This window comes from Solanum dulcamara, chromosome 2 (genome assembly GCF_947179165.1).
Source record: "Solanum dulcamara chromosome 2, daSolDulc1.2, whole genome shotgun sequence".
NCBI classification, from domain to species: domain Eukaryota; kingdom Viridiplantae; phylum Streptophyta; class Magnoliopsida; order Solanales; family Solanaceae; genus Solanum; species Solanum dulcamara.
The window spans coordinates 46,486,094-46,511,166 of record NC_077238.1 but is presented as its reverse complement, the minus strand read 5'-3'; the positions used below and the strand labels follow the sequence as shown (position 1 = coordinate 46,511,166).

Below are 25,073 nucleotides of genomic sequence, written 5' to 3'. Positions count from 1 at the left end.
CACCACTAAAGGTTGACCTACAAGGGTAGAAATAGTAATAGGCACAACAAGGGACTCACTCACATAAAGAATACCCACATCGAAATAAGTCGACACATAAAAATAGGTAGACCCTGAGTCAAATAATATTGAAGCAGAACAATGGCAAACTGGAGCAATACTTGTAATAACTGCATCAGAGGCCTCTGCCTCATATCTACCCGGTATAGCATAGCATAACTGACGGTCACCCTTAGCCTGCGAACCACCACGAGCACCACCTCGTGCTCCACCCTTTGCACCACGGGTGCCACCTCTAGTATTTTGCGAAGAACCTTGAACAGTTAGAGCATCTGTAGAACGAACCGTCCGTCTAGTACAAGGAGCACATTTGGGGCAATCTTGGGCCTTATGCCCAAACTCATCACACATAACAACCTCGGGGACCTGAACCCCATGGGGGATAACTAAAAGTGTCGACACGGCCTCCAGAGCACGAAGAACCCTGAATAGCTGCCTGGACTGGTTTGCCTTGATAACCATGGGTTCCTGAACCCAATTATTCTCTGTCCTTAGAGTAATGACTGCTGAACTGACCCTACCGACAGAACCTCTTGGCCCCGCCCTATCTAGCACGTCGGATACTCTCTATCATCCTAGCATGATCAATAATACTCTGAAATGTACCCCAGACAGTACAAGAGAGGCTGTAGCCTCTAGGAGATAACCGGCGAATCCCTTCACCAACTGCGAATCCGCTCGAACTCGGTGGGAATACTCGACATAGCATAACGAGATAACTCATGGAAGCGAGCCTCGTACTCAGATACAGATAGGGAGCCCTGCTCCAGTCTGTCAAACTCATCCCTGCGCTGATCACGGAGGCTATAAGGCACAAATCTCTCAAGGAACACCTCAGTAAACTGTTCCCAACTCATCATAGGAGAACCAATAGGTCTACGAGCAAGAATCGACCTCCACCACTCCTTGGCCACTCGCACAAACTAATATGAAGTGTAAGCTACTTCATGTGCCTCTAAAATGCCTAGGTTGAACAACCTGTCTTGGCACTCAGTCAAAAAGTCATAGGCTTTCTCTCCGGTTGTACCATCAAACCTTGGAGGCGCCAATCGAACAAACCTCTCGAAACTCTTTTGCTCAACTATCGACATGGCAGCACTAGCAGAAACTAGTGGAGTTGCAAATCTCGGAGGTGCAATAGAAGGCACTGAAGAAGAACCAGTAGTCTGAAATCCTACACTAGGCCCCTGAACTGGCGATGTAGCACCAACTATGATAGGAGAACCTATAGTACCTGGAAGAATACCAGGGGTAGGAGCACCATCCAATCAAGCCAATAATCAAACCAGTAGCTCCTGAAGCATCGGAGCACTATCGGGAACCACATGAGGCTGGGATATCCTCTGCTCCTTAGTCTTCTGCTCCAAGTCATCCTCATTCTCATACATGGGTTCAAGTGATGGCTCTCTAGCTCGCCCATGAGTAGGTGCCGCTCCCCTCGCTCGACCTCGTCCCCTGACTCCACCACATCCTCTACCTTGCTCGCATACTGGGGCTCGGGCAGCAGGTGCAGCCTCACTCTTAGTAACTGTGGCTCTAGTCCTCATCATCTACGCAGAAGAAATAGATCAGAGGTATACAACACTTGACATGAATAAATCGCACGAATGGAGTAAAGAGAAGGAAATCCTCCTATTAAGTATCTTGTAGCCTTTCGAAGATAAGTACATATGTCTACGTACCGATCCGCAATACTCTACTAGACACACTGCTTTTTAACTTATGAGACCGGTGAACCTAGTGTTCTGATACCAATTTGTCACGACCCAAAAATCGAGGTCATGATGACCCACATTCCAAATCTCATCCCGATGTGTAAGCCCAAATAAAAAAAATAAAACCATACGAGACTCCCAAAGAGAAGTCAGGCAACAATTAAACACAATAAACGGACAACAATGATATTATCCAAAATCTGGTGTCATAAGTATAAAGAGCATCTAATACAAGATTCGAGTCTGAAGATACAACATAAGTCTCTGAATGATACAAAAGACTGAGAAATAAAGATAGATTAGTGACGATTCGAATTTCGGGACCTCACCACTAATCTGAGAATACACAATCCACTAGAATATCAACTGCCACATAAGGTACCTTGACTAGTATCTGCATCAAAAAGGGACACAAAAGTAGGGGTAAGTACAATCCACATGTACTCAGTAGGTTTTAGTTGACTAAGTATAAGTAATTAATTAAACCTATGAAATAAACTAAGAAACGCTTCAACCTACATATAGAAAAGTCCCACTCCGACATCGGTGTCGCCAATTTATATAAAATGGCGTGAATAAATTAATCCCATAACAACTCATAATCACAATTAACCATATAATTCAAGCAGTACATATATCAATGCAATGCAATGCAGTATGATGATTCAATGATGTGGTGGTACGGTGGAATCAAGACTATCTCACAACTTGTCATATACACCTGCTGAGCTGTGCTACCAAGCAGGACCCATGGGGGTCTCACAGACCATATACCTCAATCACAATATCTCATCATCCTTGCCACCTCCTCGTGGTCAAGGATCACATTCTACTGGTAATAAGGAGCTAATAGTTGAAACACCTATAAAAATAGAGCTCAAAACGAGTTAGAAATCACTATTTTTCTTAAATTCGGATTAGGAAAGAAACAAATATTTTTGGGGTTTGAAACTAAGATTTAGGAGTTAAAATCATTAAATACTTAATGAAAAAGAAAGGTTTTAGGTCAAAAATCACTTACCCAACACTTTGCCTCGAAAATCTCTTCTCAAATCGCCTCAAGGAGTTAAAAAACTCAAACACATGGTGAAAAATATTGAAATGGGGAGAAAGGGGCATTTTCTGACCAAAAAGTTATTGTTCAAGCGTGTTGAACTTATCCCACCCCCTTTCAAAACATGTTTTTGACCCTCAAAACTCATTCAGAGCTCTATAAATATGAACCAATAGTGCAAATTGATCAGAAAACACGTTTCGTAGCCAATGGAACTAGCAAATCACCATCCGACACTCGGAACTCGATTTGTTGACCAAAGTCAAACTTAGCTTATTAAAATCAAACTTTTCTACTCATGACCTCAAATCCATGTATTAACCCCAAATGTGTTTCCGACAACTCTCCCATACCAATTTTCACATTTCGGAGCTGATGGAACTGACGGGACCCCGTTCCGAGACCGTAGCTCTGGTTGGTACCGAAAACTACTTTTTAACACTTAAAGCTTATGAAAACTCAAAAAATCACACAATTCACAACCTATTAAGATTTTAACATAACCAACAACACAAACCGATCAAATAACACTTGGGGGCACTAAAGATAGGGGTAAAATGGTAATTTTACACAAATTTTCCGAAAATAACCCTCAAGGTCATTACAGTATGTTATTTAGATTTCTTATAAACATTGTCATATCTGTTTATCAGGCAGATGTCCAGTGAATGGGAGGCAACACGTATTGAAGCATTGCATTGGATGTCAATCCTGTTAAATAGACATCGCTCGGAGGTAAAAGTTTCAATTACATGAACTGTTCTTTTTTCCTTATTGCATGATGAGTAATCTCTGTCATGGTCATGAAGAAGGCTATGTCATTGTCATGAAGGAGGTTATGTAAGTTGAATTTTGGTTAATATCTATTATTTACACTACTTTATACACATGGATACCTAATGTGAGTAGTATAGGAATTTCAAAGACTTTCTATAGAAAGCTGCATTACTGATATCTGAAACTTATATTTCTTTCTTTTTTTTCATAACTTTAGCTTCCATTGGTGAACATATTCAATTTGTTTAGCATGGGCCATTCCCTTATGTTCAGTAGGAGAAAAGCCTCCGTACTTGTCTTGCTTGTTATCTCTCTTCTTTCTTCTAGGAGGATGAAGTGCAGGATAGTGGAAGACTAGATTATGTAGGCATCTTTTATGATTTTAATTGTTAGATAAAATTGTTGCTTTTGTGATCATTTTATGCAAAAATCTTTTCCATGTTTGTTTGAACTTTCAGAAGTAATATGATGTATGTTGTGTGTGAACATTCTCTTTGATAATACCCTTATTTTGCAAATATATCCTTTTATCAGTCTATCAATAATTGCTGTCATTCACATTTGCTTATATTTCTGTGGTTCCTGAACGCTTATCAATGTAGGTGTTCATTCTTTTTATTTTTGAGACAGGTCTTAGTTTTTCTTAACGATATCCTTGATACTCTTCTAAAGGCGCTATCTGACCCCTCCGATGAGGTACTTCCTACTCCTTTGCTTTGTTTAAGATGAAGTTTGCCTAGATGATGTCACTGGGTTCACAGTTATGATCAACACAAGTTATATTTCACAGTACTTTTGTGATGGACCTGGCCGTGACAACCTTGTGTTTCTTTTCTGATTTTCTTGTCCCTAGGTAGGCTTTTGAAACATGATTTTTAGCTGTATCTATGGGCTTTCCCTTGGTTTGTTACCCTGATTTAATTTAGTTTAAAAGCTTTTGGTATTATAAGGGGTTCCTTCCTTTTTCTCTTTTGATATTTTTTCTTGGCCCTTCGTGATATCAGTGTTATGCATAAAGCCAATTAGCTTTTTCTAGATCGTCTCTGATTCCCATGTTTTATGAAATTTTGAAACACCAGCATCATTTGGTATTGCTTCAACCCTTGTAAATATTTTCTGTTTTGTGCAATAAACCAGAAGCCTGCTGATTGTCTTCCTAAAGTTCAACTTTTCTACTATGTAAAGTTTGGCTGTTACTTTTAGTTTATTGCTATGAATATCTTCCTATCTGATGAAGGAATGCAAGTCGAATTCATTCTTGATCTGGTTAATCTTTCCTAGTTTTAAGTTTAGTGATCTACATATTCCGATAAATGCCCATCTCTCATATTTCATCTTAACCCAGATTAACCCCTACTTTTAAAGAAGTTAAAGATAAAGACCATTGTCTTTCTGGTTTTGATCTATGGTCAATCTCCTTTAGTCGGAAGGGGCTTTATTTGGAAGGGAGTGGGGAAGTGAGGGTGGGGTTTCTCGGTTATGATTGATGTTGCTGGGAAATTTTTTAGGTGTTTAAATTATAATGATAACATGCTTGATTAAATTTCCACATCCACTAATTTTGAGGTTGCGATTGTATAAGGAATTTCTCACTTATATGTGGAGTGTGTTAATTCTTTTTCAGGTAGTGCTTTTGGTGCTCGAGGTGCATGCATGTATAGCTGAAGACCCTCAACACTTCTGCCAGCTTGTTGTGTTCCTGGTTCACAACTTTCAGCTTGATCACTCACTCCTGGAAAAGTAAATATTTTTTTTTTCTGTTCATTTTTGGGTGCTGCGACATTTGTGTTTTTTCATTGTTTCTTAAGTGTTTTGAGATCCTTTTCTGTTGAGATCTTACCTTTTAGATTTCCTCTCAGACGTGGAGCTTTGATAATTCGTCGGCTGTGTGTCCTTCTAGATGCTGAAAGAGTTTACCGTGAACTGTCTACCATACTTGAAGGGGAATCAGATTTGGATTTTGCATCTATCATGGTTCAGGTTTCACTTCTGACATATTATTTAGCAGGAGACTATCTTGATTCTGACAAATGGGGCGAAATAGTTAGTAACAGTAATTATGATTGTGAAGTATAACTTATTGGAGAAACTTATCGAAGAACATATTAGATAAACTTAGAATTATGCAGCTCTCCTTGGGTCGGTTTCACCTTGTCTCCAATGCTCAAAGAAAAGGCTGAGCATCTGCTTATTTCTATTTCAGGCCTTAAACTTGATTTTGCTTACTGCTTCTGAGTTGTCTGACCTTCGAGATCTTCTTAAACAATCGCTGGTCAATGCTGATGGGAAGAACTTTTTTCTTTCCTTGTATGCATCATGGTGCCATTCTCCAATGGCAATAATTAGCCTCTGCCTGTTAGCTCAGGTAAGTTAGAACTCTTTTTGAGATAGTAATTCTTTTCTTTTTTGAGATAGCTGCTAAGCTAGAACTTTCACTTGTCTTTTCTCAAGTCTTCACACCTCTCTTTTTGTACTGAACAAATCTTCGTCCTTGTTTCTGTTTGGGATTTCCTTACAGGCATATCAACATGCAAGTTCTGTTATCCATCTGTTGGTTGAGGAAGACATCAATGTGAAGTTCTTAGTCCAACTGGATAAGTTGATCCACCTTCTGGAAACTCCAACCTTTGCTTACCTTAGGCTGCAGGTATTTTGGGTTTGTCCTTTTATCAAGTTATTTGGTTTCCTTTTTTTTTTTTTTTTTTTTGGTTAATGTAGATAATTTTATTAATATTGGGGAAAGCTTCCCATATACAAGAGATATACCAAAAAGTCAAGAATTTACATCAAAAACATGATTCTCCGCGGAAGATACCCAGTCATCTATACAAATTGATATCTCAAGGGTGCACTAAAAAGCAAGCAAAGGCAATAGGTTATTCCTCATGTGCACAAAATCAGTTTCAATTTCCTCATATGCTCTCCTATTGCAAGCCTTCCATACGACCCACATAAGAGCTAGTGGTACTACCTCCCATGCCTTTTGTCTTCTTATCGTACTTCTACCAGTTCAGCTATGCAACACATCTAACAGTACCTGACCCAGTGTTTTTGAGAAGTGGAAAAAAGCACGGGGCCTCGCTTCTGCTTCAAGCGCACGCTTTTTTCAGAAAAAGCACTATTTAGTATAAAAATAAAAAATATGAAATGTGCATAAATAAATAATCAAAAACTCAATAGAGGTAACATATTAAGCAAATCTTTCAATTCTTAGATTAAAAAGTACATAGATAGTTAATAATCCTCATAAGCAACAACATATAATGCAAATGCATAACCAAATCACAAAGAGAGCAAAATCCTATTCTTCAACAAGATCCTCAAACTCTTGAAGTGCCATCAACAAGGGTTCTACTTGGTCCTCATCTTCTTCCTCATCGGAAGATTCATCAACAATAGTTCTACTTCTATTGAACTTGAACTTGAACCTGGAGCTACTCTTTCCTTGCCCCTTAAAGTACTCCCCCTAAAACCATAAATATTCTCCTCAACACCACTTGCCGTAGCAACATCACCATAAGTGAGACCTTCTCCTTCATATACTTCTTCATCTTCATGATTTTGGGGTGCTCCAGCTAACCATTCATTTGCATCATCAACACTATCCAACAAAATTGGATCAATGTTATTGCGAGCATTGTAGCGACACACCAATGTTCTATTATATTTGATGAACACTAGATCATTGAGGCGTTTTAACTCAAGTCTGTTTCTCTTTTTAGTATGAATCTGCATAGAATTCGTAGAAAGTAATTAATGGGAGGACTTTGGACAATTAAGATACCATTTAATTTAGTAATAATGTAATATAGGTTCTCATATGTTCATACACGCTCCAATTTCTCTCACAATCAGATGAAGTACAAGTTAAACTTTGCACTCTAATAGCAAATTGTTGCAAGTTTGGGACATTATGACCATATTGCATCCACCATTCAATTGTAGAAGAATTATTTTAAAAGTTAATACATAATAACTTAAAAGTTAAAGCTCTAACAGTTAAATGTTGAATGCTCACTTGGTTACCTTAAGGTTCTAGCTCTAATGGCCGATTCAATTCCAAGTAGCCCATCAGCTTTCATGTACACACCAAGCTCCTCCCCTATTTTGTTTTGCAAAGTTTTATCTGGGATCATCCTCTCAACATATGCATGATATCCAGCCACACTTCTTCGGTTAAAGTCTTCATTTCATTATTTTTATAATAGAGCCCCGGGTTCAAAATATGTCGCGCTGCATGCAAAGGTTGATGAAGTTGATCTGTCCACCTTGCATCAATGATTTTGAAGACACTCATATATTTTCTGTCATCATAATTGAATGCCTTTTCAATACTTTCTTTGGCCTTATCCATGACTTCATAAATGTAGCCTTTTGGAGGTTTTTTCTCCCCATCCACTATATGAAGTACATTAACTAAAGGATCACCAACTCTAAGTGCTTGAAAAGTGTCATTCCAAACACCAATGATGTGTCTCGCAACATCTTTCCCAAGAGTTTCCTTTGCATAGACACTCTCATTCCATTCCGTGGACATAAACAATGTTCTCAGATTTTTCTTTGGCATATAAAAACTATGCAATGTCAAAAAAGTTGTTGCGAATCTTGTCTTGGCAGGTTTTACCAAGTTTCTTTGCTTTGTGTATCTCCGATCATATTCAACAATAGTGCACTTTGACTGATATAAGAATGTATCTTAACACAGCCTTACCAAAAACTGTTCAAAAAAATTAATAGTTAATAAGTAAAGAAAACTAACATGAAGTTTAAAAAAGAACATTAAATATCAAGACTCAAGTTCACCTGTAGAATATGAGGCTTCTTTGAAAATGTCACCAAACATCAAGTTGATACAGTGAGCAGCACAAGGAGTCCAAAAAATATGCGGGAACACTCCCTTCAACATGTCACCCGCTTTTTTGTTCTCACTTGCATTATCAGTCACAACTTGTACCACATTTTCCTTGCCTATTTTCTGGATAGTCTTCTCAAACAAGTTAAACATCTTATTAGAATCAGTAGACGAGTCACTAGCAACATGAGATTCAAGGAACACACTCCCTTTTGGAGAATTCACCAAAACATTAATGATCATTTTCCCATTTTTTGCCATCCATTTATCCATCATAGTGGAACAACCATACGTTTTCCATTGAACCTTATGATCTTCTACAATTTTGATTGTCTTTTCCACCTCTTTTTTTAGACAAGGAACTCTTACCTCATGATAGGGGGGGTGGCGGTGGTGGTGGTTTCATTCCAGGGCCATATTGGCCTACTGCCTCAATGAATTCACCAAAATTTTTGGTGTAATTAAGACAATTGAAAGGCAACCCTGCATCATACATCCACCTAGCAAAAACAGATACAACACGATCCCGTAAAATCTTCCTAGAAGCCTCTAAATCAATAGGTGCACCTTTTCTCTTTTCATTTAGTTTTTGCGAGAAATAGAGATTGAGAGGACCTTTGACATTACTAGCGGTGGATGACCCACTTGCACTAGTTGAAGGTTTCTTTTGACATTTTGAGGGATGCCCCATTGGCATATTCACTTCGACTTTATCATCCATTTCATAATCCATTTCATAATCATCAACAAGATTAACCATGGATGCACTTGCACTAGCTGAAGGTTTCTTTTGACATTTTGAGGGAGGCCCCATTGGCATATTCTCTTCGACTTCATCATCCATTTCATAATCATCAACAAGATTAACCATGGATGCTTCAGGATTCATTTGAGTTGTAAACTCATTTTTTCCGTAAAAACACTCTTTTATTTCTTCCTTCACACTATCTGGGACCTTTGGATACACTTTTACATCTTTATAAACACCAATAAGATGCTTCTTGTGACGAAATATTCCGCCATTATATGTCATAACACAAAAAACACATTTGATTTTTGTGTTACTGCCCATAGCAATTCCATACGTCCAAGCTGGATCCTTTTTTATGACATTAAGAAAATACAACTTACTACAAAGAAAAAATAGAACAATAACTCAAGTCACACAACTCAGAACAACAAAAAAAACAAAGGAAACAAGGAATAGAGCAGCTGGCTGCTGGCAGCAATTTTTTTTTTTAGAAAAACAGAGCAGAGTCCAGTGTATGCTCTGTTTATCAGAAAAATAAAAATAAAAAGAGCAGAGTCCCAAAACAGAACAGAGGTCGCACAGAAGAGAAACAAAAAATTGAAAAAAAAAACCTTTACTTTCAGCAGCTGTCGCACAGAACTGCAGAAGAGAAATAGAAAAAGAAGAAGAGAAACAAAGGTGAAGAGAAGAAGAAGAGAAGAACTAACCTGGAGTCAAAGAAGTCGTGGAAGAAGTCAAAGAAGTCGCGCAGCAGCAACACTTAATTGTTCCAATTAATTGCAAGTAGTTTTACAGTTTTTTTTTTTAAAAAAACCCTAGTAATGCTTTTTCCAATTAAGCGAGTTTTTTCTCGCTTTGTCATGAAGTGCGCTTCTCGCTTTTCCCAGGAAGCGCACACTTTTTCGAATTCGCGTCGCTTCAAGGCATTGAAGCGCCAGATGCTCGCCTCGCCTCGCTTCACGCTTAAAGCGCTCGCTTCAGTGCTGTTTCACAACACTGACCTGACCACTCTCCACAGACCCGTTGCCACCTTAAAATGCACCAAAAGATAATCAATTTCTTCATTCGAGCATTTACACATATAGCACCTACGAACACTAGTAATTCTCGTCCTCAAATTCTTAGCAATCAGAATTGCTTCCCTTACTGCCAATCAAGCAACTTTTATGGGCGCCTTAGGAATCCAAACCGTTAGGTGTGGAGACGTTTCTCCTCTCTCACCTCCAAAAATCCTGAGTAGAGGTTGATATGGTCTGCTTGTATAGTAACTTCAGCTAACTTTGGAATGCCCCCTTCTCTCAGTCTTGTATGATTGTTCATTGTGCTTTTGGCAGAAGCAATTTTTTTTTTTTTTTTTTTTTTTTTGTGAATTTGAAATATCATTGTTGAAGGGAGTGTTTCGTTCTCCTTCTCTTTAAGTTATATGTTCCTTCTTCTATTCCAATTTAAGCTGTAGAGACCAGCTATTTCAGCTAAAAATGAGATGTCAATGATGAGAACTGCTGAATGTGAAGCAACAGGGGAATATTTCTTTAGGATAATTTCAAATATGTACAATAAATTAATTAGTTTACAACAAATATAGCCATGTTTTATTTACATAAAAAATAGCCAAAATTATAGGAAATATGCAACGATTATACAATATAATTTGCCAAAAGTCAAAGAAAATATACACTCACTATATAATATAGATTACTTATACATGAGCTATACACTGAATATACATTATGATACACTCTATACATGAAGTATACACCGAATATACACTGAATGACCATTTTTTTGGTAATTAAAATGACCGAATGACCATCTATTATAATTATACTTATTTGGGGATGATACTTTTGAGCTGAGGGTCTTTTGGAAACAACTTCTCTAGCTCCATGAGGTAGTGGTAAAATCTGCGTACATTCTACCCTCTTTAGGACCCCACTTGTGGGATTTCACTGGGTATGATGTTGTTGTTGTTGTTTTTGTTTTTGTTTTTGTTGTTAGAATTAAGCTGCATTGTGTTTAATTTTTGATTTCTAGATGCTTTGAATGCTATAAAGTTCATGTTATTACATTGATATATTTTCTTGCTCTTAGAAGCACATTCCTGGTTCTGGTGTGTTTGGTGGAGTATGCCAAAGGACCAAAAAGCTTCTGTGGTCTATATTTCACAAGTAAACAAGTACTTGGAGTAAAGAATATGATATTACTATCGACACATCTTCTTCACTAAACAATCTTATACCAACGTATCTCACTACGAAAGGTTGATAGGGTGTCATGTCAATTCTAGACAAGTGCATCACCAGCTGCCTTACACCTTTCATCGATTGGACCTTCTTCACATTTCTACCCATAAACTGTAATCATGATACGTGAAGTTTATCAATTTTAAGACTGAAATCATATGGCACATTGGCCTAATCGTGAATGCGGAACCATAAAGTGTAGCATCAAAGGTTTCAAAACAGTTATTACATAGTCATAATACTGTCAAAAAAAACATGTACACATCCAGACAAAGCACTGGGACATCTCCTGGCTATGCAAATTAATAAATTATAGGGACCAACACCTACTGGCAATGATAATGGGGTTCAACGAAAGCTGAGGAGGGAGGAATTGATATAATATTGGATGCGCGGAAGATAAGGAGAAACTCTAAAATCCAAAAGTAGTGATAGGATATAGACACAAACAAGGAACTAATTGACAATGATAGCTATATAAAATGTAAAACCTCCAATTAAGAATTCAAACAACCATTAAATCTATAAAGACCCGCACAAGAGAAACAAATTCCTCAAGCACAAAATCTATCACTAGATAACCCTTAAGAGGAAAGATCTTCAAGCAAGCAGTCTCTTCAACGTTCAATAGCAACAAAGGCCATAGACTACTCTCACAAATGTTTCACTCAATAATACAACAGTCTCCAAATAATCTCATAATAACCTAAAGTCTAAACGAGTTATTCTCCACTATTAATAGCCTAAGCTAATTATTTCAAAATACTTTTAATGAAATAAGGGCCTTCCTAGTCAAGAGACTTGCATTTCAAGAATAGCCATTTTGCATTCATAACCTCTTTCTCCTTGCTTTGAGTAGTATTACACGTAGAGCCTTGTACTTTCACTTTAGTATGTTTGTGATCCTCAAGGCTTCATTCCAAGCTCCCCCTAGGCCCCCGACATAGTGACTTGATGAGACTCTCTTGAACTCCTTTGCTTGGGTTGGGGTGCAGGCATCAAGAATCAAAAGTGGTCTCCAAATTGATGGTAGGTGTGAGAAATATATGAGAAGAATATTATTGAATTGTTGTCTCTATAATATTATACAGAGATCCTATTTATAGACACTACAATATAATCCTTTACCAAGTAGGATACTATTTACTATTTCTATTCCTATTCTAAGTAGGATTGTATATACCTATTCCTATTCTAACACTCCCCCTCAAGTTAGTACATACAAGTCATATGTACCTAGCTTGTTACAAATGTAATTAATACGAGGACTGATGAGGGGCTTGGTGAAATATTTGCAAGTTGTTCACTCGACTTCACAAAATTGACGTTCAATCTCAATATGTTCAGTCTTCTCATGAAATACTCAATTTAATGCATAATGCCAGTCAATCTCAATGTGCTTGGTCTTCTCATGAAATACTGAATTTGATGCATAATGTCGATAAAACATGGAGTGATAAATTCTTGAATTGTAGTGTTGAACTTTCCAAACCAAGTTTGAGAAGACTGTTTCAGACCATAGAGTGATTTACACAATTGACATACAAGGCTACCAGACTCTCCCTTGAGCAACAAAATTAAGTGGTTGCTTTATGTAGACTTCTTCACAGTGCAACGATTGTCGGGAAGTGCTCAAAATCTGGTATAAAGTCCCAAACCAAGCTTGTTGAACTTTCCAAACCAAGTTTGAGAAGACTGTTTCAGACCATAGATTGATTTACACAATCGACATACAAGGCTACCAAACTCACCCCTGAGCAACAAAATTAGGTGGCTGCTTCATGTAGACTTCTTCACAGTGCAACGATCGTCGGGAAGTGCTCAAAATCTGGTATAAAGTGTATGAATCGTCTTGGAATCAATAGAAGAGTAGACATTAAACAAGAAAGTTATAGAAAAATTGGTCGGAACATATTCATGCATCGGAGTATTAGATTTGATGGTTGAAAGTGGTCACAATCTGAGAAATAAAATTATATAGGTAGGTTCGGAATGATGGCACACTCCTACTGAGAAAGAGAATTAAATGGGTTGGGTCAGAATATTGCACGACCCTACGTAAATCAGATTTGAGGAGTCACCGGAATGTCGAATGGAACCATGCAAATCAAATTTGAGGAGTCACCGAAAAGACAGGCGGTGCTACGCAACTTAGATATGACCACAAGTTTTTCTAAGTTTTGGTGAAATTTTAAAAAATATTATTTTGTACCTTTAAGTTCTAAAAATTATTAAAAATACCATAAGTTTGTGTTATCATTTTACAATGAACATGTTCCGTTAAAAAAATCTTATATAACATAATTGATAACAATCAACAACAACAAAATAACAATATAGACAATAGCAATACATTAATCAAATTAAAAATAATTTTTTTTCCAAATCTTGTCACTCAAGCTATTCATTTCCGGAGGAGGTAATAATAAACTATTCTTTTATAAAATCTTCTACATTCTACGAACAATTTCTTTCCGGTAAACTTTTATTTCTAGATCAGATCGATGACCAAGAAGACGAAGCAATATTGTTACTCTGAGTCGATTGTTTATCATTTTTATCAGCGATCATATCATCACTTTCATATTCAGTGAATATTCCATCACTGCTTTGATTTTCACGCAAAAAATTATGTAATACGCCACAAGAACCTAATATTTTCATCTGCATGTCTAAGTCATAGTTGTTCATGCATTGTCGTAGTATTCTAAATCTACTTTTCCACACACTAAATGTTCTTTCAATTACATTACGCAAAGAGACATTTCTATAGTTAAATTGCTCTTTGCCATTCTTAGGCTCTCTTTCACTTCCCATGTAGTCTTGCAAATGAGATCACATTCCTTTAATAGAAATATGGTTGTTGGCTCATTTAGAGAAGTTTCATTAAAGAGGGTCGGTGGATATTTTTATCGACAAGTTTTATTTAAGAGGGATTAATGGTATTGGTTGATCATATTAATGGAGTAAGTTGGTAGATAAATATTTAGTTGGAATTAATAAATGATTGGTGTTTTTATAAAATATAAAAGTTTGAGGTTATTTTTAAATTTTTAGAACTTTCCAAGTTCCCAAGTTCTAGTTTTTTTTAGAACTTGGGAACTTGGGGATTTTGCCAAATATATTTGCCAAGTAATGGCTAATTGTATTGGCAAACACAAGGTCCCAAATATTTTTCAAGTTTTTTCCAAAAACCACTTGGGGCCAAACACTCACTATTTCTAGTCCTTACTGTTCCTATTCTAAGTAGGATTGTATATACCTTTTCCTATTCTAAAAGTAAGTGTGCACATGAAGTGAGTGTGGACCTAATTTGAGTTGTGCATTCTCTATTTCATGGTATCGGTTGAAATAAGTCATACTTGGTTTTTGTGTGATTTGATGTAGTGATTGTGCTCAACTTATTGATTTCATCACAACGTTTGAGGGTGTTAATTATTTACCGTTTTCTTACAGCTTCTTGAACCTGGAAGATACATATGGTTGTTAAAGGCTTTATATGGTCTGCTGATGCTGCTACCCCAGGTATGTTGTGAATTAATTCTCTACTGACTTTGAGCTGAAGGTCCTTGCCCCAAATATATTCTCATTTTTTGTAAGATTTTACTGCTTTAAAAGAGGTGTCAAAGAGGAAGGGAACTTCTAGGAGAAAAAAATGGTTCTCCACAAGGAGATCCAATCATCTCTGCTAGTATCTCATAGGTGCTCCTAGAATGTACAAGAACATTCTTTCTCTCCACGAGTCACAAAAATGTCAGGGGTCATTTACCACCTTGCTCATTTTCCTCTTAAATGGGCAACTTTGCAGCAGCTCTCAATCAAGGTCTTAAAAGTTCCAGGCCATACTTTATAGCCTGTGTGCCATCTGACAGTAAAGTAATAAGTGGTCCACATCCTTCCCTTCCCTTAAACTTGAGCTGACATGAATTTTCTTCCCCTATGTTCTATCGATGTAAGACCCTATTTGTTTTTATTAAGACTAAGACGTCTAATCCTAATACACATCTGGAACTTGAGCTGACATGAATTTCTTTCCCCAAGTTTTATCTATGTAAGTTCCCATTTGAATGTATAAAACTTGTCTTTATTTAATTATTATTAAATACTCCCCACGTTTCATTTAGGTGTCTTAATTTGATTGGGCATTGAGTTTAACAAAGGTAAGGAAGACTTTTGAATCTTGTGGTGCTAAACTAAATATGTGTATTGTAACAAAATATCTTTAAATCTTGTGGTCTTGAATAAGCCATGTGAGATGTTGGAATTAAAAAGTTATTAAATATAGGAAGTGGCATTCTTTTTGAAACAAACTATAAGAGAAAGTAAGACACTTAAAATTGAATCAGAGGGAATATATAATTCATATCACATAATACTCTCTTTGTTTGAATTTGCTTGTCCTACTTTTCTTTTTAGTTCGTTTAAAAAGAACGTCTCTTTCCTTTTTTCGTAACTTTTTAATTTTAATTATGTTTAAGACCACAAGATTAAAGAGCATTATTGTACATTCTTACCTATCTTTAGTTTAAGATTGCATAATTCAAGTCTTCTTTACTTTCTTAAATTCCGTGCCAAGTCAAAACCAAACAAGCAAGTCGAAACGTAAGAAGTAACTAATTTGATATTGTATCAACAAGATAATTTAAAAAAATTATATGGTGGTTGGGAACGACGATGACTAACAGTGGTAGTGTGGGTGCTGACGAAGATGGTAGTGTTGGCTGATGGTGATGGACGTACATGGTAGCTAATGGGAATGGTGTGACTGATGGTAGTAGCTAATATTGGTGGTATTAATTGATAGTGGTGGTTGTGGGTATATAGTAGCTAATTGTGATAGTGTGACTGACAATAGAGGTTAATAGTGCTGGTTGGAAGTGGTGGCTGGTGGTGGTCGAAGATAGTGACTGGGCGAGGTGAAGATTGATAACCAGTGGTTGACGATATATACTGATGGTTGATGGTGGTGATTGTCGATAGTGATTGGTGATAGTTGTGGTAACAATGATATCGAAGGGAAAAGTGTAAAAAAAACTCTGGTTCGTTGGGTCTTTAAACGCAATAGTGATTGGTGATTGTTGTGGTAGTAATGTTATGAAAGGGAAAAGCGCAAAAGCGCTTTAAGGTCTGTCGGGGCTTTAAGCTCAAAGCTCAAATAAAACACGTGCTTTAAAGATGAAAGGTGCAAATGGAGATAAAAATACAAATATGTAGACGTCCAAGACTAATACTTATAAGCATGAATAACACATACATGGACAAAGAAATGGAAATACAATTGCGATTAAGTGAAATATTAATTGTTTAATGTCTCGCTTCTTTAGGATACACTCATTGGTAAAGAAAAGTATGCCGTAGAGTCTTGATGCCGACACTGAAGTGCCCATCAAGCGTGGCGAAGTGCTTAACGTGTTTTGTGCCTCGCTTTAGGGATTAAGTGTGCTTTTGACAACATTGTGTGGTAATGATTGTGGCCTTGTTTCAAGTATTAAGTGCACCTTTGACAACACTGTGTGGTAATGGTTGTGGTTGGCGGTGATGATTGTAAATGAAAGGTGGCTCAAGTGGTGACAACTGCTGATTGGTGGAGATGGTGATTGTGGATGAGGATAGTTGTTATGGGTGGTAGTAGTTTATAATAGTGGGGTGGCGGCGACAATTAGTGATAGAATTGGATGCAATAGTGGTGAAATTCAATTTTTATAGAATTCCTTGGATGGATACCTTCTTTATAATTTTAAGATTTTGTTATAAATCTTAATCATTTAGATTTATGCAGACCAATTAAGTGGTTGTAGAATTAAAAAGCAAACAACTTTAATGATTGAGATCTAATGCTTAAGATTCAGACTTAAAAAGACAAACAAACATACTTAATGACTGAAATCTGAATGATTAAGATTCAGGCCTTCATTAAGTGCAAACAAATGAGGCCTAAGTGTGGCTTCTCGCATAGCTAATCTTACTAAAAGGTATACGTTTCTCGGGCTTTGCTAACCAAACCTGATAGAGAAAATCATGGGTGGCGTTCTTTGAAATCTATGATATAATGACTACGTGTAATTTTTGTTATATTGCGTCTTTTGTCCTGTCTTTGTACACGATTTAGAAAAATTGAGGTGTTCTCCTTATACACAACAACTTGAGGAGGTTCTGGAGTCTTCAACTTCTCAATCATGCAGACTCCCTTCCACTCGCTCTTGTCATATGTTGACAAGAAATATGCAGGGAACTGATCGCCAAAGGGACCTCTCCGATCGCCAAAGGGACCTCTCCACCCCATCTGTTTCCATAAATCAACATAGGTTCCATTCTCCACCTTGAAGTTAAAATTTCCAAAGAACTCCTATAATTTTGTTATTCTCCTCCATAGGCTCCAACCATATGGAATGGATATCTAAGTACTACAACTCCCTTCATGAACCCCATAGTTGTTTGCTGACACACATTCCGTAATGCCTGATACTTTGTGCAAACCTCCAAATTCATTTTTTATGGCATCGTTAAAATCCTCATTTCTCTCACCACCTCATCTAAAACTTCCCAAAAGCTCTTCTTGTCCACCTCATCTAAAACTTCCCAAAAGAAGTTCTTGTCCTCCTCATCCAAGCCTGCTTGCGGTGCATATGCACTAATATTGTTCAAATTAGACCCCCAATGACTAATTTAATTGTCGTCATCCTATCGCTGGCCCTCCTAACTTCTGCCACTTGCTCCCTTAGCTCACTATCTACTAAGATTCCTACTCCATTCCTATTCCTCTAACTTCCCGAGTACAACAACTTATAGATACCTCCTACGCCTTAGTTCCTACCCATTTGGTTTCCTGGACACAAATATATTAAGCCTCCTCTTCTTGAGAATTTTCACTAGCTCTATAACCTATGTTTCAAGACCCTACTCTCAGCCTAGAAGCTCTCTCAACCCTCGCCCCCGTCCCTGACCAATAACACGACCCTAGTCTGCTATCGTCTGCCAAAGCCACTAAAGCAAATATTAACTAAAACAAGCAGGAATCAATACTAAACTAATATGACTAGGAGCAACAACAAGAAAGAAACAAAGAATTAGCAAATAAAGGGCAGACTTCGAACAAGAAATAGAGAATAGCGGGCAGGATTTGAAACAGGAGTAAACACCAAGTAAAGAGAAAACAGAAGGCAGTAATAGCAATAAAAGGCAAAAATTGAACAGTTAAATAGAAAACAGAAGGCAGCAATTAAACACGAGAGTAGAGAACAAATGACAGAAATAGAGGTGAAAGGCAGAATACAGAAGGCAGAAATTAAACATGAAAGTAAAACAAATGGCAGAAATTGAACAAAAGGAACAAGAAATAGTAAACACAGAGGGAATAACTTGCACAAGAAATGGAAAACTGAGGGGAAATGGAAGATATCACCTGGACAGAGTTCGAAACTATCCCACCGACGACCTCAAGACCAGACTACCTCTGCCTGAACTGCTGCAAAACTGCCGCTGACACCTGTATGACTTGCGTTTCACAGAACCAAATAAGCCGTCGACTTCTGTAGCCCTAGGAGAAAGAGTGCGTGAAGAGAGAGAACGTTGAGGAGAAGAGAGAGCGCTCACCGGTGAACAATTGTTGGAGAGAGAGAGAGAGATTGCGAGATTGCGCCAACCGATGATAAGTCATAGAGAAAGAAAATTTTGCGGGAGTCATCTACATGCCATTAATCTAATTATATATATAATTATTTTATATATATCTATTTTTCTCCTTTGAAATTTTCAAACATGTAGGATTTACCTCTTAAATGATATTTTAAGCCTAATTTATAGAAAGAATACTTGAAAAAAGGAAGTAAATGAGGGATAATCAGCAGGTATTCCCAAGCAATTCTGAAGAAATCAATGGTTGTCAAAGTTTTTGTTTTTTCTGAAAAGGTCTTATAAAAACGCTTTAGTTGTGAATTTAACCTGGGTCACAAGACTAACTTTGAACAACCTTCGCCACTGGGCTGCAGCAGTCGATTGTTTCAAGGGTGATCAATTTGTGGTCATCAGAAAGGGGTGATCAATTTGTAATAGTTATCCATAAAATACAATATTTATCATATTTCTGGTGAAGAGTGTTCAACTGACCACCCTTGTTTTAGTGTAGCTCCGCCACTGCTTTGGATCCATCTTTATCTTATTTTCCCGGCAGCCTTAAATGCTCCCTTCTTGGGCTTTCCATTGTGGCCTAACTGTAGAACCCAAGACATTGCCCTATGACTTTGGCATGTTTGTCTAACATCGGCCTTAAATGTTCCCCTCTTGGGCTTTCCGTTGTGGCCTAACTGTAGAACCCAAGACATTGCCCAATGACTTTGGCACATTTGACTTTTCAACGCTATTAGGTGTTCTTTTTGCCTCTTCCATTCATCTCTCCTTGTATATCATCAGTTGTCTACCTGACATCTGGCTTGGATAGTGTCTTCTTAGACTTTAGGTGAGCAAGAGATTCAATTTAGTCTCTTGACTCCCTTTGAAACTTCCATCATTCCATTTGTGAATGATTTCTCCACATAGAGCAGGGACCTATGTTTTCTCATCAGTTATGTCCCTGCATTTAGGCTCTTCTATAGCCATTGTACTACCATTTCTGGCGAGTTCTGATCAAGTTTCCCAAGTAGGAAAGTTTCAAGGCATTTCTTCGGGTTCTAAATTTCACAATTAGAAATTGAGAACATTAACTCTCAAGTCTAATTCAATTCACATGACATTAGTGTGACATTACTATAGGAGTGTCAAATGGGCGGGTTGGATTGGAATTGAGAATATTAAAATGGGTTGAAATAAAAATCGGGTGGGGTCATGACCCGCCCAAATTTACTTTGGGCTCAAATGAGTTGGGCTCAATTGGGCTAAAATTCGGGTTGGGTCATGACCCGCCCAATTTGACCCGCTTAATCTCAATAATTTTAACATCTTATTATTTACCTTTTATCACCAAATTTTGAATTTCAACTCAAGAAAATAAAAAGAAAAATTTACAAATGGATAAATTAATCCTAAAAGATATAAAATAGATAGTAATTCATACCTTTAATATGAGATTGGTGGTGGAATGGAGAAGTCCAGGGAAAGGTAGAAGCAAAGAAGCAGGCATATGTAAAGTTGGTAGATAGCAAGGATGATGAAGAGAAGCGAACGAACAGGAAAAAGTATAAGATGGCGAATAAAGAGGCGAAGATGGAGTTTCGACGGCTAAAACGACAGCCTTTGAACGCCTTTATGCAGAACTAGAGGAAAAAGGCGGGGATAAGAAGCTATTTAAGCTTGCCAAGGCGAGAGAGAGGAAGATACGCGACTTGGATCAAGTGAAGTACATCAAGGACGAGGATGGTCAAGTACTGGTACAGGAATCCCGCATTAGACAGAGATGACAGTCATACTTTCACGAACTCTTGAACGAAGGAGGGGACAGAGACTTTGTGTTGGGAGACTTGGAGCACTTGGATAGGCGTCGCGACTTTGGGTATTGTAGGAGAATAAAGGTTGAGGAGGTTAAGGGAGCTGTTCGTAGGATAAGCAGGGGAAAAACGACCGGACCTGACAAGATCCCTGAGAAATTTTGAAAGAATGCAGGTAGGGTAGGATTGGAGTGGCTGACTGCGCTGTTTAATGTCATTTTCAGGACATCGAAGATGCCGGAAAAATGGAGGTGGAGTACAATCATTCCTGTGTACAAGAACAAGGGAGACATTCAAAGCTGCACCAACTATAGAGGTATCAAGCTGCTAAGTCACACTATGAAAGTGTGGGAAAGGGTGATAGAAATAAGGGTGAGGAGTAGTGTGTCTATTTCAGAGAACCAGTTTGGATTCATGCCGGGGCGCTCGACTACGAAGCCATTCATATTTTAAGGAGATTGGTGGAGCAGTATAGGGAGCGAAAAAGGGACTTACACATGATATTCATTGACCTAGAAAAGGCCTATGACAAAGTTCCAAGAGAGGTCCTATGGAGATGCTTGGAGGCGAAATGTATACCTGTGGCGTACATTAGAGCGATTAAAGACATGTATGATGAAGCTAAGACCAGGGTAAGGACGGTAGGAGGGGACTCGGAGCACTTTCCTGTTACGATGGGGTTGCACCAGGGATCGACTCTTAGCCCGTTTCTATTCGCCCTGGTGATGGATCAATTGACAAGACAAATACAAGGTGAGGTGCCTTGGTGTATGTTGTTCGCGGATGACATAGTCCTGATTAACGAGACTCACAACGGAGTTAACGACAAGCTGGAGGGCTGGAGACAGACGTTGGAGTCTAAAGGATTTAAATTGAGTAGGACCAAGATAGAATACTTGGAGTGCAGTTTCAGTGGCCTGCCGCGTGAGGCTGACGGGGAAGTGAGGCTTGGTACCCAGGCCATTCAAAATAAAAGAAGCTTCAAGTACCTTGGGTCTATTATACAGAAAGATGGGGATATCGACGACGATGTTTCACACCGTATCGGTGCAGGGTGGATGAAATGGAGGCCCGCCTCCGGAGTGCTGTGTGACAAGAAAGTGCTGCCAAAACTCAAAGGCAAATTCTACAAAGTGGTGGTTAGACCGACTCTATTGTACAGGGTGGAGTGTTGGCCAATCAAAAAACTTCATGTTCAGAAGATGAAAGTCGCGGAAATGCGAATGCTGCGGTGGATGTGTGGGCACACTAGGATGGATAGAATTAGGAATGAAGATATCCGAGACAAGATGAGAGTGGCATCGGTGGAGGACAAGATGCGGGAAGCGAGACTGAGATGGTTTGGGCTGTGAAGAGGAGAGACATAGATGCTCCAGTGCGGAGGTGCGAGAGGTTGGCTATGGACAGTTTCAGGAGGGGCAAAGGGAGGCCGAAGAAGTATTGAGAAGAGGTGATTAGACATGATATGACACAGTTGCAGCTCACCGAGGACATGACCTTAGATAGGAGGCTATGGAGGACTCAGACTAAGATAGTGGGCTAGGTGGCCTATTTTTTCTCCATAGTAGTCGTAGTCGCGCTCATTTGTTTATTAACATATGATTTTTGCATGGGATTACTGCTTATATTAGTTGGTCCAGTCTACTTTGGGTATCCTATTTTATCTATAGTAGTTAATGCTCCTTTATCCCCGATCTTTCCTACCCTGACTTTATCGCTCTCATTATTCATATTTTTATATTGTTTGCTATATGCCTGACTCTACTGACCTATGTCTTGTTCTCCTTGTTTCTCCTCCCTTGTTCTTCTCTTTTAAGCCGAGGGTTTTTCGGAAACAGCCGCCCTACCTTTTAAGGTGGGGGTTAGGTCTGTGTACACTCTACCCTCCCCCATGCAAATAAAGAGCCTTAAAATGGGTTGAAATTGAAGATTATATTGGGGCGAAATTGAAGATTTTTTAAAAATGAGTTAAGGCTTGAATGGGTTGAGATTGAACCCAATACACATTATCTTGAGCCCAACCCATAAAAGTTTGGTCGGGTTGGGCGGGTTACCTATATTTGGGCTCATTTTGACACCCCTACATTACTGGCTAGGCTGTTACCTTTTTTAGGTGTCTTCAGTGACATCTCATAAGAATTCAAAACAGAGTTCTTTGAATTTTTTAGGTTCTTGGGCTGATTCACAGAAATGAACAAGTAGGTTATTTGACTGTTGTTCGATGTTCTAGAGAGAAGGAAGAGCTCTCTTTCCAAAAGTTCATGCAGCTTCTAATATTCTCAAGGGAGGAGGTGTATTAAGATTGCATCAATAAATATTCTCATCTGGTATGTGTGTCTTTAAGAGTTTCCCTGTATCATCTTTTGTTATGCAAGTCTAGTTTCTTGAGTCTAATTTAATACGGTGCCAAAAGTTGATCATGTAGTCGCATGAGTAATTCTATTAGCTGTTCTTTGTCAAAAAAGAGTAATTTGGTCAGCTGTTATTGTTCTTATCCTTGGAATTAGTATCAGTCGTACAGACAACACTAACTAAGAACTCATCTGAATATTCATTTCTCCTGATCATCACCTTATCTACTCTTATTAAAAGTGGTACTCTCTTTGTTTCAATTTATATGAACTACTTTTAATCCATTTTAAAAAGAATGGTCCCGTTCTAAATTGGAAAAATTTAATGGAACTTCCCATTTTAACCTTAGTGAGAAGCTCCATACAAAATAGCATGTTTAAAACCACAAAGTTTCAGAAGTCTTCATAGTCAAACAAATGTTGCCATGTGGCCAAAAGTTCCAAAAGTTTTCTGTCAATAGGTTGACATGGTTGAAATGGAGGGAGAATTTGCTTAAAGTCGCTCTTTCTTCTTTCATATCATCATTGATGCTTTAGTCTTCAAAAAATGTTACTGTTGATGCTTAGCTGACATGTGGGGATGTGTATGGCTGAGCTGGCAACTGTCAAAATCTTCATCACTATGTGCTGGTTTGCTAATTTAAAACATCTTTTAATCAATTGATGCAGCAAAGTGCAGCCTTTAAGATTCTCCGCACTCGTTTGAAAACTGTGCCTTCATACTCCTTCAAGGAAGAGAGTTTTCGGAGAACAGCTGGGATTCCATATTCTCAATTTAATTATGGGGCAGGAGGAGGGTCACAAATCTTTGAGGAGGGAGACCTGAATGAAAATTCAAATTCGCTCGACATGCATAATGGGATAAACTTTGCCTCAAAGCTGCAGCAGTTTCAGCAAATTCAGAAGCAACATCATTTGCATTCAAAGTCACAGACTCAATCACGTTTTGTTTCCACTTCATCTGCGAAGGTTTTGCTTTGCTTACTCAATTTACTGATAATATTTGACTTATTCACTATTACTTTGAAATTGAACTTGTATATTTAAGCTTTATTCAGAGGGGTATTAGAATTTCTGAGATAACTGATTTTGCTCAAGTTGGGACAAATTTGATATGGGTCGGGGAAGGGCTGGCAGGCTGTAAAACAGTTGTGCATGGACTGCTGCTATTCATTCTCTAACCTCTTCTTTATTCAGGATGTACAAATAGCAGAAGAATCAAAGCGTCCTGCAGACTTGAGTAGGCCCCCTTCAAGATCATCTTGTAGAGGCTTGGGACAATTGCAACTCTGACTCTGCTGATTATATGGGTGATCATAGTATTCTTGAAGTTGTAAATTATCCTAATAGCATGTGAGGGAAGAGATGGGAGGGGGTATTAATTCATATTATATATATATATATATATATATATATATATATATATATATATATATATATCCTAGCAATCTCCTTTTTCTTTTCGAAGGATATTTAGGGAAGCATTTTGTCTATGTGGTTCTATTATTTTTGTTGAATACCATATGGGCAAAACTTGTAGGTTTGTAGGATATATATATGTTGTATATGAACAGTTCGTTTTATTCATTCTTCTTCTGTTATTATGGTTTTAATAGAAATATTTAATTATTTATCATGGTTTGCAGTTCCTTTCTTGAGATTGGCTTAGCGCGAACTGAAATTGATAATCTAAATTGAAAAAATGTTTTTGGTTTATTTGTAATAAGTTATTGATTTAATGGTTTCAGTAAGGGCTTAGGTTTTTTAAAAATCGGATTATTAGTTCCATAACGGTTTTTTTTTAATGGGCTAGTTGATAATTCAATAGTTAATTAAAAAATTACAATTATC

General features: G+C 37.8%; 1 protein-coding gene across 2 annotated transcripts in view; it reads left to right on the top strand.

Annotated features, from left to right (window-relative positions):
• The window catches only part of LOC129880547 (protein VAC14 homolog), a 43,049-nt gene extending 18,201 nt beyond the window's left edge, over positions 1 to 24,848 (top strand). Inside the window, exons 12-20 of one of the 2 annotated variants that reach the window (XM_055954627.1) lie at positions 3,483 to 3,564; positions 4,237 to 4,302; positions 5,231 to 5,346; positions 5,466 to 5,586; positions 5,810 to 5,971; positions 6,125 to 6,253; positions 14,909 to 14,977; positions 23,892 to 24,191; positions 24,420 to 24,848. In XM_055954627.1, coding sequence (XP_055810602.1) covers positions 3,483 to 3,564; positions 4,237 to 4,302; positions 5,231 to 5,346; positions 5,466 to 5,586; positions 5,810 to 5,971; positions 6,125 to 6,253; positions 14,909 to 14,977; positions 23,892 to 24,191; positions 24,420 to 24,515 — 1,141 coding nt within the window. In that variant the 3' untranslated portion in view covers positions 24,516 to 24,848. Of the gene's footprint in view, positions 1 to 3,482; positions 3,565 to 4,236; positions 4,303 to 5,230; positions 5,347 to 5,465; positions 5,587 to 5,809; positions 5,972 to 6,124; positions 6,254 to 14,908; positions 14,978 to 23,039; positions 23,199 to 23,891; positions 24,192 to 24,419 lie in introns of those variants that run through there. The other variant, XM_055954628.1, reaches the window with a different exon arrangement.
• The last annotated feature ends 225 nt before the right edge of the window (positions 24,849 to 25,073 follow it).